The sequence below is a fragment of the Hylobates moloch genome, unplaced genomic scaffold (genome assembly GCF_009828535.3).
Source record: "Hylobates moloch isolate HMO894 unplaced genomic scaffold, HMol_V3 SCAFFOLD_11, whole genome shotgun sequence".
NCBI classification, from domain to species: Eukaryota; Metazoa; Chordata; class Mammalia; order Primates; family Hylobatidae; genus Hylobates; species Hylobates moloch.
In genome coordinates, this window is record NW_026652286.1 from 1,990,014 (window position 1) to 2,005,040 (window position 15,027).

A 15,027-nucleotide genomic window follows, 5' to 3' on the forward strand; every position below is an offset into this window, starting at 1 on the left:
TCTTTCTTTCTTTCTTTCTTTCTTTCTTTCTTTCTTTCTTTCTTTCTCTGTCTCTCTCTCTCTCTTTCTTTCTTTCTTTTGTTTGTCTGTTTGTTTTTTGAGACAGAGTCTTGTTCTGTTGCCCAGGCTGAAGTGCAGTGGTTCAATCTCGGCTCGCTGCAGCCTCTGCCTCCTGGGTTCAAGCAGTTCTCCTGCCTCAGCCTCCTGAGTAGCTGGGATTACAGGCTCCCGCCACCACGCCTGGCTAATTTTTGTATTTTTAGTAGAGACGGGGTTTCGCCATGTTGGCCGGGCTGGTCTCAAACTACTGACCTGCCTCAGCATCCCAAAGTGCTGGGATTACAGGCATGAGCCACCATGCCTGGCCCTGAGTCTGATTCTGAAGCTGGGTAAGTTTCCAAGTATTCAGTTTATTATACTTTATAACTGATAGATATACCTTCTATATATTCTTCCAGTGCACAATATATCATAATAGAAAAGGCCATGATGATAAAGTGAAAGGGAGAGATGGCATTTATGATAAGATTCACGATTTGAGTAATCAAATGAATGAATGAATGAATCAATCTACTTTAAAAAAGAGGACCATCAAAGCTGGAAATGTAGAAGTGTCCTTTCTTTTACTATCTATCCCCCCACCTATTCATTCCTCTATCGTCCCCACCCTACTCCATCCTGCCTTCCTTCCATCCATCCAATAAATAAACATTTCCTGAGCACTCAGTCATTATAGCTGTACCTAGGGAATAGCCAGAAATAATGGACTGACACACCCTGCTCTCAAAGAACCCTCAGTTTAGTTCAGAAATGAGGAGGCCAAGGCCCAGAAAGGGAAAGTGATTTGCCTAAGGTCACACAGCAAGTGAGGGAAATGAGGTAAAGAAGGGTGAGGGTATTCCAGGTGGAGGGGAACCCATGGGCAAAGGCTCAGATCTGTCTGCCTCCAAAGCGAGCCCCCATCCATCACTGCCTGAAACCCGCCTCCTGGCTCTCCGTGAAGGCCTGAAGAGCCTGCCTCACTCCATCGCTACTTTCATTTTTGTTATTCTTTTGGAAGGGGAGGAGGAGCCAGTGGCTGCTGCTGTCCAGCTGTTATGTTGGACCACACATCCCAGCCCAGATGTGTCAGACTCTCTGTGATGGGTGAAGTGGCTTCTGGGCCACGAGCCAACAGCCAAGGAAGCGGCAGTGAAGGCTCTGTCCCAGGGGAATTAGGGGAGGAGGCACACTGAACCCGGCAGCAGGGAAGCCCATGGTTGCTCCAGCTATCAAACTGGCCTTGTAGACAATATGGTGTGTCCAGGCAGTGGGGATCAGGATCTTTGACATTCCAAAGAAATCAATACCTTTGACATATTTACTCCGAGGGTCAGAGTCCTGGGGCATTTCCTGCTTCTCTCAGCTTCTCCTGACCCAGACAATCCCACCCCCACACATTCCCCAATCCTGGTCTAGGGTCCTGCCATTCAGTCTGGCGTCCCCAGGGCTGCTCAAGAGGGTTACACAGAGTTCCAGCTCATGGTCTTGACTTAACTCCACCCAAATCTCCCTCCTCCATCCTGCCCCCAGGAGTGCTGAGACTTCCAGAGGAACAGCCTGTTCTCCAGCATCTGGAGCTGGTTTCTTGAGGGAGGTTCAAGGGCAAGCCAGGTCCCAGAGAGAGATGCTCCAGGAGGGCCTCAGTACCATGACTCTCACGAGGCACATGATATAGGGAGAAGACACAAAACAGGGATGTCCTTTATACTCCCCTCTCCTGGTGCAGTAGCCAGGCCAGGCCAGGGCAGACAGAAACAGAGTCTCCTGAGGAGTCCTGGGAGCTGCAGAGAGCAAAGATCCAAGTCCCCAGAAGGGCTGGGGAACGGCATCCTGGGGTGAATCTGAGGATAGGGTGTGAAATGGGATGTGGGAGCTTATCCAGGGGATCTGGTTTTGCCCATGAAGCTCTAGGCATCCAAGGTGCCCTAAGGATGGGAGTGGGTGAGGATGAAGACAGAGACCCTGTGATATCAAAGATCCTGAATTTTCCTTGCTCTAGAGGGGAAATCTCAAACTAGAACAACGAGAGAACTTGCTCGTAGCTTCTTCTTGCTTCCCTCTTTGACTCTCCGTAGGACTCCTGCCCTTGAGTGGAGTGCACAATGGATAATAATGCCTACACGTGTTCAGTAAAAGGAACACGGCCCCAGTCCCTGTGGAAATGCCATTTTTTTTTTTTTTTGAGGTGAAGTTTTGCCCTTGTTGCCCAGGCTGGAGTGCAATGGTGCAATCTTGGCTCACTGCAATCCCCCCCTCCTGGGTTCAAGTGATTCTCCTGGCTCAGCTTCCCAAGTAGCTGGGATTACAGGCACACGCCACCACGCCTGGCTAATTTTTTTGGTATTTTTAGTAGAGATGGGGTTTCACCATGTTGGTCAGGCTGGTCTCAAACTCCTGAACTCAGGTGATTCACCTGCCTCAGCCTCCCAAAGTGTTGGGATTACGGGTGTGAGCTACCATGTCTGGCCAGAAATGCCTTCTAATAACTCCTTTGCCACTAAGGAAGAGGGAAATTGGGGCATCATGTGCAGAGATCACCTTCTGAGAAAGCTTTCATGACCTGTAGCCTGGCTCAGCCTCTTGCCATGCTCTGCTCCATCATGGCGCCCACCATAGTGTTGATACTGCCTATTTCCCTCTCTGTCTCTCTCATTCATCCGTGATTGACTGGAGGGTCAAGTGTGTTTTCTTCATCTGGGTTACCCTGGCACCAGCATAGATGTTCCTTCAGTGCCCAGTTGCTGAAGGAATGGACATGTGTATTAATGAATGAGCAAGTGAATTCCCAGCTGGTCCAGGGAAGCCAGAGGGACCTCACAACATATCGGGGTGCAGACAGCACTTCTGTGGGACCCAGCATCTCCACCACCCTAAGGGCTGGACAATCCAGGATCCTGAAAACCCCAGGATCCCTTCAGGAATCATAAGTACACCTCTTGAACACTTAGATCTGATTTTCTGGGTCTTGCTCTGTTGCCCAGGCTGGATTGCAGTGGCGTGATGATAGCTCACTGCAGTCTTGAACTCCTGGGCTCAAGTGATCATCCCACATCAGTCTCCCAAGCAGCCAGGACTTCAGGTATGTGCCACCATGCCTGGATAATTTATTTTTTATTTTTTGTAGAGATGGAGTCTTTCTGTGTTGCCCAGGCTGGTCTCAAACTCTTGGCCTCAAATGATCCACCTGCCTGCGCCTCCCAAAGTACTGGAATTACAGGTGTGAGCCACCACATCCAGCCTGGGATTTTTTTTAAAACAATTTTTCCCTTCCCTTACAAGGATTGCGCCAGTCTAAAGTAATTTTCTCTGCAAATACAGTAAGTCCTTGAAATAGAGCAAAGTTCACTACAGTGTGACCCAAACTTGACTTCTGTTCTATGCTCAGGCCCCTTCTCAAATAAAAGTGAGCAAACCTCCGTTCTCTATGGGGTTGGTAAAAAAAAGTGACTGCCTCATGCTCCTGTGGTACTCTTTCTGTTTGGTCTGCTTTGTGCAGTAAGGTATCACAATTTTTACTTTCCTGCTTTTTGTGATAGTACAGACCCTCTGAAAAATACTGTTTTTTGTTAATTCTACAAAAATATAACTCCGCATTTTATGTAAATGGAAAATTTATTTTTAAATTTGTATTATTATTATTACTTTTAGAGACAGGGTCTGGCTCTGTTGCCCAGGCTGGAGTGCAGTGAAGCCATCATGGCTCACTGCAGTCCCAATCTCCCCAGCCCAAGTGATCCTCCCTCCTCAGCCTCCTGAGTGGCTGGGACCACAGGCATATGCCACCATGCCCGGCTCATTTTTTTTTTTAATTTTTTTGTAGAGACGAGGTCTCCCTATGTTGCCCAGACTGGTCTTGAACTCCTGGGCTCAAGCAATCCCCCCACCTTGGTCTCCCAAAGCATTGAGATTACAAGCACGAGCCACTGCAAATGAACATAGTTGGAAATTTTTGACTGGGCATATTTATTGCATTATTGTAGAGTTTTACTACATTGAGCATCTATTTTGTCCCATGTGACTGTGCTAGGTTTATGTCAATGCACAAAACTGATATGGACTCTCCTCTTATGGAACTTACTTTCTCATGGAGGAAATAGACAATAAGCCATTAACATAATTGCAAACTGGGTTAAGGGCTAGAAGAAATCAAAAGACTGAAACAGAATAGAACAGGCGGGTCCCACTTTAGGTAGTCAGGGAGCGTTCCCTAAGGAGGCAACATCTGAGCTGGGATCGGAAGGCTGAGATGGAGAGACTGAGGGAAAAGCAGTCCAGATCACAGGAACAGCATGTGCAAGGGCTCTGAGGCAGGGCTGGAAAAGGCTTAGTCTTAAATTGGGTGAGTATGGATCCAGGAGTCCTAGAGCAATCTGAAGAAGAAACTGGGGAAGACGGAAGCCCTAGAGACAGTGCTAAAGAGTGAGATCTGAGCCACAAGTTCAAATCCCCTGTGGGTCAGCCAGCTGTAGACTATTCTAGACCAGGGGCTGCAGAGGCCTGTGCCACAGTAGGGGGATGGCTCAAGGTAATGAGAACTCATTGAAAACCATGGAGAGCCCTTCCTAGACCCCAGAGACAGTGCAGGCTCTGCAGGACCTCGATGGCTGCAAATAGATGGGCTTAAGGACACTTTTCCCTCTTCTCTAAGAATGTGGGGTCTGGCTTGGGCCCCTTTTTCTTCATCCATCCATCCATTCATTCATCCATCCATCGATTTATTCATTCATCAACAGTTGTTAGGCACTGGGATACAGCAGTGAACAAGACAGACCAAGCTCCTGACTCAAGGAACTGTTCCCTCAACACTGGGGGAAGCAAAACCCAAACCAAACCTCTGCTCGAAACGAACTTAATGTTTTGATAGAGGAGTAGGTATCAGAGGTCTCCTTTCTGAATAGGCACCCTGAGATTTGGGCTCCTCCAGGAGGTTTTTCATTACATCTTTTCTAGCAGATTCCACTCTGAGACCAGAGTGCCTTAGCCCTTCTGTCCTCTTTCCTGTTGGTGAGAACTTAAACAGAAACACACACAAATCTCCCCTTTTAAGGACTGTTAAAGGCCCACCCACAGATATAGGAACACCCAAACACACATACCTCTCTAATCTCCCTAAATCTCCCGAAGGCTGGGGGTGGGGGTGCCTCTCTGCTTCCCAGTTAGCTCAGGAGAAGCCATGCTAGGGGTGTGGGGAGTAGCGATCAGCCTTAGCCCCCACCACCTCCCCCCAATGCTAGGCTGGTCCCTGGGTCCCTGTCACTCCCACACCTGGCCTCCCCAGCTGCAGGGAGTAAACGGGTGTGCTGGGCAAACATCCTTGCAGCTTCCTGCTGCTCCCCTTTGAGAAAACAGACCTCTTCTTCCTCCTCCTTCTCCTCCCCACACCCTCCCAGCTGGGGCTTCTCTGGGATCCCAAGCCAGTTCCCTCTAGAGAAGCCAGACATCCCTTCCCCTGAGCCAGAGGAAGGAGGGGACAGCACACAGACCTAGTGTTTCCATCTGGAGAAACGACCTGCTCTCCCTCCGGTCCTTTATCCCAGTTCTTGGAGCCCAGACCCTCTTTCTCATATGTGCCAAGGGGCTGAAGGACCACAGAGTACAGTGGCTCAAGGGTGGCCACATCAGAAACCGTGGGAGAGTGGGAGGGGCAGGGAGGAGACGCCCCCACATGGATGAGGAAGGGCAGCCGCCTTCTGAGGATTTCTGAGAATCGCAGAAGCAGAACTGCAGCAACATGAAGGCATCCTCATAGAAAGAAAAATAAAGCAGCCCAGCCACCTCCAAACACACGTGTCTTGACTTTGCGTGCTCACTCTCCTGTCTGTCCAAGTGCACGTGTATTTCCTACGTAGTTGTTTTCAGGGCGAGCATACATTTTGCATTTTGCACAGAGCAACAGAGCACACACGACTTCCACGTGATTTATGGCCCGTATCTGGATTTTTAGGGAGGATAGCGAATATTCTGCTCTCCATTTTCCAGACCGAGAGGCACACAGACGCCATCCCTACCCATCCTTAACCCTGGAAACATTTTCCTATCCTCAGGCAGAATGAAGAAGTTGGGGGAAGGGTTGGAATGGGATCTCAGCCGGAAGGGACCTTGGATATGGAGATGGAGGCCCCAGAGAAGGAAAGTGACTTGCTGTGTTCACACAGCAACTCCTAGCTGAGCAATTCTCACTATCACCCCCATCCAGCCTCTATGGATCAAGCCAACGATGAACATTACATGCCAGGCATTGGGCTACATAACCTTCACTTTAATTTTCTCTCGAAATGCTTACAGTAATGCTATGGTTCTAATATCCCCATTTTTCAGATGAGGAAGCCAAGGCCCAGAAGAAGAAAAGTCACTTTTGGCTGGGTGCAGTGGCTCAAGCCTGTAATCCCAGCACTTTGGGAGGCCGAGGCAGGTGGATCACGAGGTCAGGAGATCGAGACCATCCTGGCCAACACGGTGAAACCCCGTCTCTACTAAAAATATACAAAAAATTAGCTGGGCGTGGTGGCGGGCGCCTGTAGTCCCAGCTACTCGGGACACTGAGGCAGGAGAATGGCGTGAACCAGGGAGGTGGAGCTTGCAGTGAGCCGAGATTGCGCCACTGCACTCCAGCCTGGGCGACAGAGCAAGACTCCCTCTCAAAAAAAAAAAAAAAAAAAAGAAAAGAAAAGTCACTTTTCTGAATTGTCCCACTGGCTGGTGGCAGAAACAGAGACAGAATTAAATCTCCTGATTCCCAGCCCGAGAGTCCTTTCTCTCTTTCCTTAGGCACCCCATCTTCTCCCGCTGCCTCTCGAGATCAGGAGCCTCCCCAGCAGGGCTTTTCCTCCCCAGTGTCCTAGTGCTGGATCCCACTGTCTGGTCGTGCCTCCTTTCCTGTGCTGGACCAAGGCCCAGATGAGCAGCTGGGGATGCAGGCTGAATGGAGCAGCAGGAAGAGGCTGCGGGCGGCCGAGTTCATTCAGAAGAAAGCCCAACTCAGAGCTGCCAAGGGCCGAGGGAAGCTTACTGCAGGACTCTACTGCCCCGCTTGACTTCAAGGGTCCGAGCTCTGACAAACCTCTTTCCCTCTGACTAGTGTCTTATACCAGCTTCAAGAGGAGGTGTGGATCCCCCGATCCCTGCTGCTTTATTCCTGGGATCTGTGCCAGAACCATCTATAGGAAGACCTGATCCAACCTCTCCCCTATTTTACAGACAAAGAAACTGAGGCCCAGGGAGGAGAGCCAGTGGTAGGGGCCAAGCTCCCAGTGGAAGCAGAGCCAAGACTAGAAACCAAATCTCTCTGCTGGCAATGCAAGCCCTCTCCCCTCACACCCTTGTCCTGTCTGCTGAAGTATGCTCTCTCCGCCTGGGACGGGGCCTTCCTCAGAGCGCAGGGTGACCAGGATGTGCTGCTTAATGGAGAACAGGGAGACCTCAGCCCCCATGCCTCCTTGACTCCGGCTTCTGTCCCTTGGCCTGGTTCCTCACCGTCAATCTAATGGCCTGGAACAGTTTAGGTGGAAGTCCAAGATGCTCAAGTCCTCTAAGGACTTGGCTTTTGCCTGGCCAAGTTTATCTTGGTCCTGGGAGGTAGAGGTCAGCAGGTAAAGAGTCTCAAGTGCTTGATCACAGGGTGTGTGTGTGTGTGTGTGTGTGTGTGGTGTGTACAGGCATGAACACGCAACTGGTGGCTCACTGAAGAGGGGGCTCCCACTAGATTCCCCAAACAATCCACATTTCATCTGGGCAGGCCCTTCTGAACCCAAATATTTTCTCCCATTCTAAGTCCATGCCCCTCCCCCATCAAGGCCTTAGGGCTGAGCCTGAGAGAGGGAGGGAGGGAAGAAGAGAGAGAAGCCACGTTTCCTTAGGGAGGGAGGGGAAGAGTGAGAAAGAGGAGAAAGACAAGCTCACAGTCAGACCTAGTCAAGAAGACATAGGGAGAGGGAGACAGAAAGTCAGCCAGACTCCAGGAACAGAGGGACAAAGCAGAGATCTAGAGGCAGATGGAGAGAAATGGCTCCCTCCTCCTGAACCGTCACCCCGTGTTGCCCTGACCGCCTCCCCCCAGCCCCCAGCTTCAGGTCCCTCCCTGGGGTGGGGGTGGGGGTCTCTGGGCCTGATTCCCTGGGGCTACCAGGGTAGCACCCTGAAATTTCTGGGCCTGGCTGAGAACCCAGGTCTGGCTCTGATACCCGAGGGGTCGGGTCTCAGGCCCTCTGAACGCTCCCCGGTGCGCCCCCCAGCGGAGACCCAGCCTATGAGCCACCGAAGCCCCAAGGGAGGCGCAGGAAAGGGCGCTGCCACTTTGCGCCCAGTCTGGTCCTGGAACCTGGGGTGGCTTGGGGACGGCTAGAAGACGTGGGTGGAGGGCGGGACTGGTGCCTCCTGAGCTCAGATCCGAGGATCCGACGGACCCGATACCTCGATGGCCCTTTCCCCCTAGAAGGTGGAGGCCAATGTATTCAAAGATTGAGCCTCCAGGAGCGGCGCGCACTGGCACCAGCTCCGAGGCTTAGGTCAGGCGGGGTTCCAAGGGAGGTGTCGAGGGACCTCCTCGTCAAATCTCGGAGCTCCAAACACATGTCGCTCCTGGAGACCCTGCGCTGAACCCTTTTCCCCGCTCCTGTCCAGTGCTGTGTAGTCGGGTCCTTCTAGGGGCCCAGGCGCGCCGCGAGGACGGGTGCCGAGGGGTGGAACGGGAACGGAGACCCTTCATCTTACCGCATTGTTGAGGAAGTCCGACTCGTTCAGATCCCCCAAGTCCAGGAAGCTGGATCCGGGGAACAGCCTGTCGGCCGGGAAGGGTTCCAAGACGGCGTCCATCGCGGCCGGCTCCCGGGACCCCCTTCGACTGCGCTTCCCTCACTCCAGGGCGGCGGCGCGCCCAGTCCAGAGCTCCTGCCTCAGCGCTGGCAAACGGGCGGGGGGCAGGTCCGGGGCGAAGCCCCGGGGGAGGGGCGGACGGAGGCGGCGCGGCCCCGGGTGGGGGGTGCGGGGGGCGCGGGGGCCTTAGGGCAGCGTCTAGGAGCGGGACGGGCTCAGGGCCCCTGGCGCACCGTGGGCATTCAGCCGACTCCACCTCCTCCTGCTCCTCCTGGGGCACAGCTGGCTTCCATGGGGAGCCCGGGGGTGGGGCTGAGGCCTTCAGGAGCCCCCCGGACAGGGTGGGAGCCGGGGCGGGGGAGCTAAGCGCTCCCCCGAGACTGGGTGGCTGCCGGCCTCTCCGCTGTCTCTGCGTCTCCCTCCGCACGGCTTCTGTCACTTTCCTCTCTGTGAAACCGGGAACCCCTGGCTGGCTAGCCCAGCTGGCCAAGGCGCCACGCCCCCACATCAATATTCACAATAATTTAATATTAATGAGAAGAGGGCGTGGCTCGAGGAATCCTCTCTCTTTTTTTAAAGAGACATCTGCAACTTCGTCCTCCTTAGTAATCTCTCTTCTCTGAATGCTCAAGGTGGGGGCTTAAAGCAACAATAGTCCTGGAACCGATAACAGTGTTCCTGGAACATTGGCATTTTAAGGCTTCACCAGCCACTGTCCCATGAATTGATGAGGGAGCTATTTCCATCCTTCCAGCCTTATACTAAAGCCTGCACCAAACCCAGTCAGGGAATTCCATTTCACAGTCCCCTCAACAGATCTCCCCTCAACGGGGGAGATTTTCAGCTTTTTAAAAATTTTATTATTATTATAATTATTTTTTGACACAGAGTTTCGCTCTTTTTGCCCAGGCTGGAGTGCAATGGTGTGATCTCGGCTCACTGCAACCTCCGCCTCCCAGTTTCAAACGATTCTCCTGCCTCAGCCTCCCGAGTACCTGGAATTACAGGCGCGTCCCACCACGCCCAGATAATTTTTGTACTTTTAGTAGGGACGGGGTTTCACCATGTTGGCCAGGCTGGCCTCGAACTCCTGACCTCAGGTGATCCGGCCTCCTTTGCCTCCCAAAGTGCTGGGATTACAGGTGTGAGCCACCATGCCCAGCCGATTTTCAGTTGTAACTCTCATTTCTCATCTCATATGTTTCTTCCTCCAGGAAGCCTTCCCTGAACACCCAGGCTGGAGCAGTTACCAACGGTATACACCCACAGGGCATCATGTGCTCACCTCCAGTTTCCAGTCTAATGTGGTATTGTCCTTATTTGCTCACATTGTTTGTGTCTGTGACCCACTGAGCTGTGAGACTCCTCAAGGCAAGAACTGTCCCCAGCTTTCCTCTGTGTGAAAGGGCTGGGTGAACAGCCAGAGATAGGAGAGTCCCCCTCTTCTCCTCGATAGTCAAGTCCCTCCCTACCCCCCCATGGTTCTGAGGAGCAGGAAGTTGGAAAACAGTAGTTCTGGAATCTGAATGAGCCAAGGTGCTGGCTGGCTGCACACTCCACAGTCACCAGACACTCCCAGGGCCCCGGGATCCATTACCTAAGTGGCTTGCTCCTGCGTACAAACTTAATCTCTTGAAAGGGCTGATAACAATCGCCAAGCACCTGAACAAATGGAGGTGGTTCAGAAAGGCGCTCCCTCAGAGGGCTGGGCACGCTGTTTCCTGACCAGAAGTTATTAATAAGATTAAATGTGTCCTCCCTGTCTGGGACTTTTAATTAGCTCAGGAACCAAAAGGCCTTTAAGAAGCAGAGATGTCATTGCAGCTAAGCCATGGATATCACCAAAATTGCTCTCAGCACCAGGTGGGAGAAGGGCTTATACCAAGGCTGAGACAGCAGTTGTTTGCTTGGCTGGCAGGCGGGCAGGCACGTGGCTTTTCCCCACCTTATGATCTAGTTGACATAGTTCTGGAGAGTGAAGTTCTGACCTTCCCGGCTGTCACATGACTGTTCGCTTCCAGGCCTCCTGGAGAATTTGCTCCTGAGAAAGTAGGATTATAACCCATGCTCTGGGAACCAGTTCACCAGCCATGCAACTCCGAGAAGTAAGGCTGGGCCAAAAAGAAATCAATTCACTTTCACAACAGTAGGGGGTAGAATTAGGGTGCTGGGACCATGGGTGTCTTCCCCAAATGTGTCACATCTGGCCAAATGGGGACCATTCAAACACTGGGATGTGGCTGACACTTCTCAAGGGGAGGGGAGGGGTCTCTGGCTGGGTGAACAGGCCAGGCTACTGTGAGTGAGCCCCAGCAGCAGGTGTCTGGAGTCCTGGCTACTGAGCTGTAGTCCCTGCGGGCCCCCAGGAGGAGCCAAAGTGGCCCCCTGCCTGAGATTGGCTGGAAATTGTGCCTGTGTTCCTCCCAGCCTGCTCTGTAATTAGAGACACAGGTACCATTTAAGTGATTGGGGAAGATTATATAGTTTTAGATAAGTAGGATTAGAGTGTCCTCTCTTTCCTTTTTCTTACCCAGGTGAACACCCCAGGAAACCATTGAAAATATTCCTGGGGAGACATTCTGGTTCCGGCAGCTTCTGCGGAGTCTGAGAGGCAGAATCTCCCAAGAGAAGTGGCAGGGGGAGGAGGGAGACCAGGCAGTGTAGAGCCAGGCACATAGAGGAGTGTGATCATTTTCTTTCTGGAATGAAGAGGGTGGCAAAGTCCAGCAGAGATGAGGATGATCGCAGATTTATTCACAAATTCTACAAGCATTATTGAGTACCTACTGTGAATGGTTCCCAGATCAGGCACTGGAGACACAGCAGTCATTAAGAACCTAGATCCCAGAGTAAACGTGGTTGCACAGAGGTGGGCGGGTGGGCGGAGAAAAGTATGGGTAAAAAAATGTTAAGAAGATGATTTCAGAGAGCGGTAAGGACTATGAAAAAATAAAATAGTGTGATGTTACCCTTTGGGTAAGGAAGGCCTCTCTGAACAGGCCACATGTAAACTGAGAACTGAATCAAGAACTGGGGTCATTTATGGGGCAAAATGCAGGGAAAAGCATTCTAGGCAGAGGGAACAGCAAGTAGAAGAGAAAGAGGAGGAAGGCTGGACTGGGAAGAACAGGCAGTGGCGCAGGAGTGAGATGATGAGGGCAAAACCCCAATGCCCTACACAAACCCCGTGCTTATGGCCACACTGAAGCCCAGGCTCTATTCTGCGCCAGGACTGGAAAGAACTGTGCCCACCTGAAGCCTTCCGTATGGTGTGGTCAGTAGCACATCCCTTCTGTCTTCTCTATTAAAGATTTTCCAGGAGACGAAATGAGATGTCTCCCTGGGTCTTAAGTCTGCCTTCTAACCCAGCAGGGAGGGTTTGCTCCCTCCCTCCCAGGTCTGGGGCCTGGTCCCACAACCCAACCCCCCACCCGGGCCCCTCCTCTACATCTGAAGGAGTTAGGGGATGGAGGCCAATGTTGGCTCTGCAAACCCCACCTCCACAGGCCCAAATACTGCAGGTCACAAGAGGCACTGATGGCAGCCCCTTCTGTGACGGGCTCAGGAACACCTGGTTGCTGCTCTCCATCCGCTGTTCCACTGTGAAGCAAAAGCTTCGTGCATAAAGGCATCCCAACGCAGTCAATGACGCACAGGAGAAAGAGGACAGAGGTAAGCTTCTCGCCTGTTCCAGACACTGAGGATCAGGCAGAGAGAGAGGCTCCTGCCAGGCTGAGCTGTGAGTAGAATGGTGTGTGTGTGTGTGTGTGTGTGTGTGTGTGTGTGTGTGTGTGTAGAGTCACTGCCCTTCGCTGCGTCTCCGTTTCCATAGCTATGAAGTGGGCGAGGTGTTGATGCCCTCTACGGTTTCATCCTCTCCAAGGATCTTCCAATGCACCCTTTCCAGGACAGGGCCTGGGGAGCAGGGGTAGGGGTCGGGGGAGTGTGAAGGGCCTCCCCGCTCAGGAGGCCTGGTACTTTGATTTTCCAGGCTTCTGCCCAGAGCCTCCAGGAGGGTGCAAAGCTGGTGTTTACACTCGGCAGGCAGGCCCTGGGTGGTGGTAATAAGGTCACCCAAAGTAAACCCGTCTTGTTTGCCCGGGTTGTAAAGGGAAAAATGCTTTGGCACACTCTAACAGGAACTTCTGAGAAATGAAAACATATTCATCCTGGAGATTAGACTGACTTCCGGGGTGCAGATGGGGCCCTTTGTTCTCTAGCAGCTCCCTAATACGGGCTGCATGGCTGCTTTCCCTGTGCCCCCCACTGGGGCTGGACATGGAGCCTGAGGTGGCACTCTGCCTGGAGCAGGGTGGGCTTCAGAACCCCAGCTCTCACTTAGTTTAGGGCTCTCCTTTCCACCTCTTTGGCCTGTGATCTCTTCCCACCCAACCCTGAACCATAAAAATACTGGACGCTTATTAGTACTTGCTTTGTGCCAGGCACTAAATACTTTATATCATCTTGTTTAATTCTTGGAACAAGCTTGTGAGACAAGTATCGTCTTTCACTGATTCTGAGATGCACATTTCGTCGATGTTTTAACATCTCTGAAGTCAGAATGTGTCTTGTGATCGATGGTATGTCATAGTTTAATGGATGATGTTTTTTCCTTCCTGAAGTACATAAAATAATGGTGCATCATGTAATTGATGACACCTTAGAATCAACATGACATTATTATCATCCCCAACCTGCAGATGAGAAAACCAAGGCTCAGAGAGTTTATATGACTTGCCCCTTCTCGTTTTATAGAAAACCAAGGCCTGGGGCCATCAGAGGCTTGCCTTAAGTCACCCAGCCTCATGAGGCAGAGATAGGACTGAAACCTGGGCCTCCCGGCTCCGCACCCAGAGCCCTTTCCACTCACCCCAGTTGAACTGAATTTGCTCACTGGGGAGAGGCAGGAGCTGAGGGGAGGGCCTTCCTCCAGGGCCTTCCACAGCAGCGGGTGAATCACCAACCACCCTGCCTTGGAGAAAGGCCTTAAGATAGATTTTTTTTTCCCTCTTTAAATTCTCTGAAGACTGAAGTTCCTTAAGGACTAAGAAAACACTTGCCTCCCTTCCAGCTCCTTTTCCTGGTAATTATTTTTGCTCCTTTTTCCCTGAATTTCTGCTCTGCCGTCCCATCTTTGGACTGGAAGCAGGCCCGCCCCTTGGCCCTCTGTCTGCCTGCCATCTGGGAAACAGCTCCACCCGCTTCCTGCTTTGCTCTCCTCCTGTTCTCAAGTCACCCTTCTCCCCTCCAGCCTGAATCACCTGCTCCAACTCCGCTTCTAGACATCTCTAGAACGCAGCCATCTGGCTCCCTCCCCAGAGGACACCCACTCAGGCATACCCCCGCCCTCCATCTCCTTGCTCTTGAAGTCTCCAGTAATAGGAGAGAAACCAACAAAGCCACTTGTTTCCTCCTGCCTTGAGTCCTCATATTGTTGGGGACACTCCCCTGCAAATCCTGCCCCACCTAGGCCTGGCAGAGCTGGAACTATGGGGCTAAGAGGAAGGACAGGGGCACGGAAAGTTGGAGGCCTGACTGCCTACGACCTCCTGCTCTTGCCAAGCCCTTATCCCCTCAACCCGCCGTGAGCCTCAGATTCCCCGACCTCCAAGGCTGGTGAGGCTGAAGTAGCTTGTCCCCAGGAAGGAGGGAGGCAGCATCATGCTTGTTTAAATCAAAGGCTTTGCTAAAATGCATCCAGTCACCATGTGGTTCACTGGGGACTGATAACAGTCAAGGTTAAGCCAGGGCCTCAGATTCTTCCCTGGAAAATGAGGGTCTTAGCTTGGTCTCTGAAATCCCATCCTCCCAGCTCTGAAATGCAATGATTCTGTCTCCCTCTGCCCAGAAAGCAAATATGGCCTTTGTGTGTTAGGAGTCTGAGTGTCCCCTGGGCAGTGATTGGCTAGGAGCTAGGTGCGCACACAGCCCCTCCCTCCCCGAGGGAGTCTGGAGGTGTGAATCTAAGTGTGGGGCTTCCACATTTGCACACGTGTATGCACCAGCTCACACCTAGGGGCGGGCTGCCTCTCTGTGTGCATCCATGCCAGCGCGTGCGGCTGCAAATCTGGTTTCCATCTTCTCCCAGTAGGCAGCAGGGCTCGGGGAGACTGAGTGGAATATTAATTGTGCTCTTGCACGTGGCCCAGCTCCATGAATGTGGTGGTCGAAGGG

At 52.2% G+C, this 15,027-nt stretch overlaps 1 protein-coding gene across 1 annotated transcript in view; it reads right to left on the bottom strand.

The window, feature by feature from the left end:
- The window catches only part of CREB3L1 (cAMP responsive element binding protein 3 like 1), a 42,918-nt gene extending 33,616 nt beyond the window's left edge, over window positions 1–9,302 (bottom strand). The window contains exon 1 of the mRNA XM_032166147.2: window positions 8,752–9,302. Within this exon, the coding sequence (XP_032022038.1) occupies window positions 8,752–8,853 (102 nt within the window). The 5' untranslated portion in view covers window positions 8,854–9,302. The remainder of the gene's footprint in view (window positions 1–8,751) is intronic.
- Between the last annotated feature and the right edge of the window lie 5,725 nt (window positions 9,303–15,027).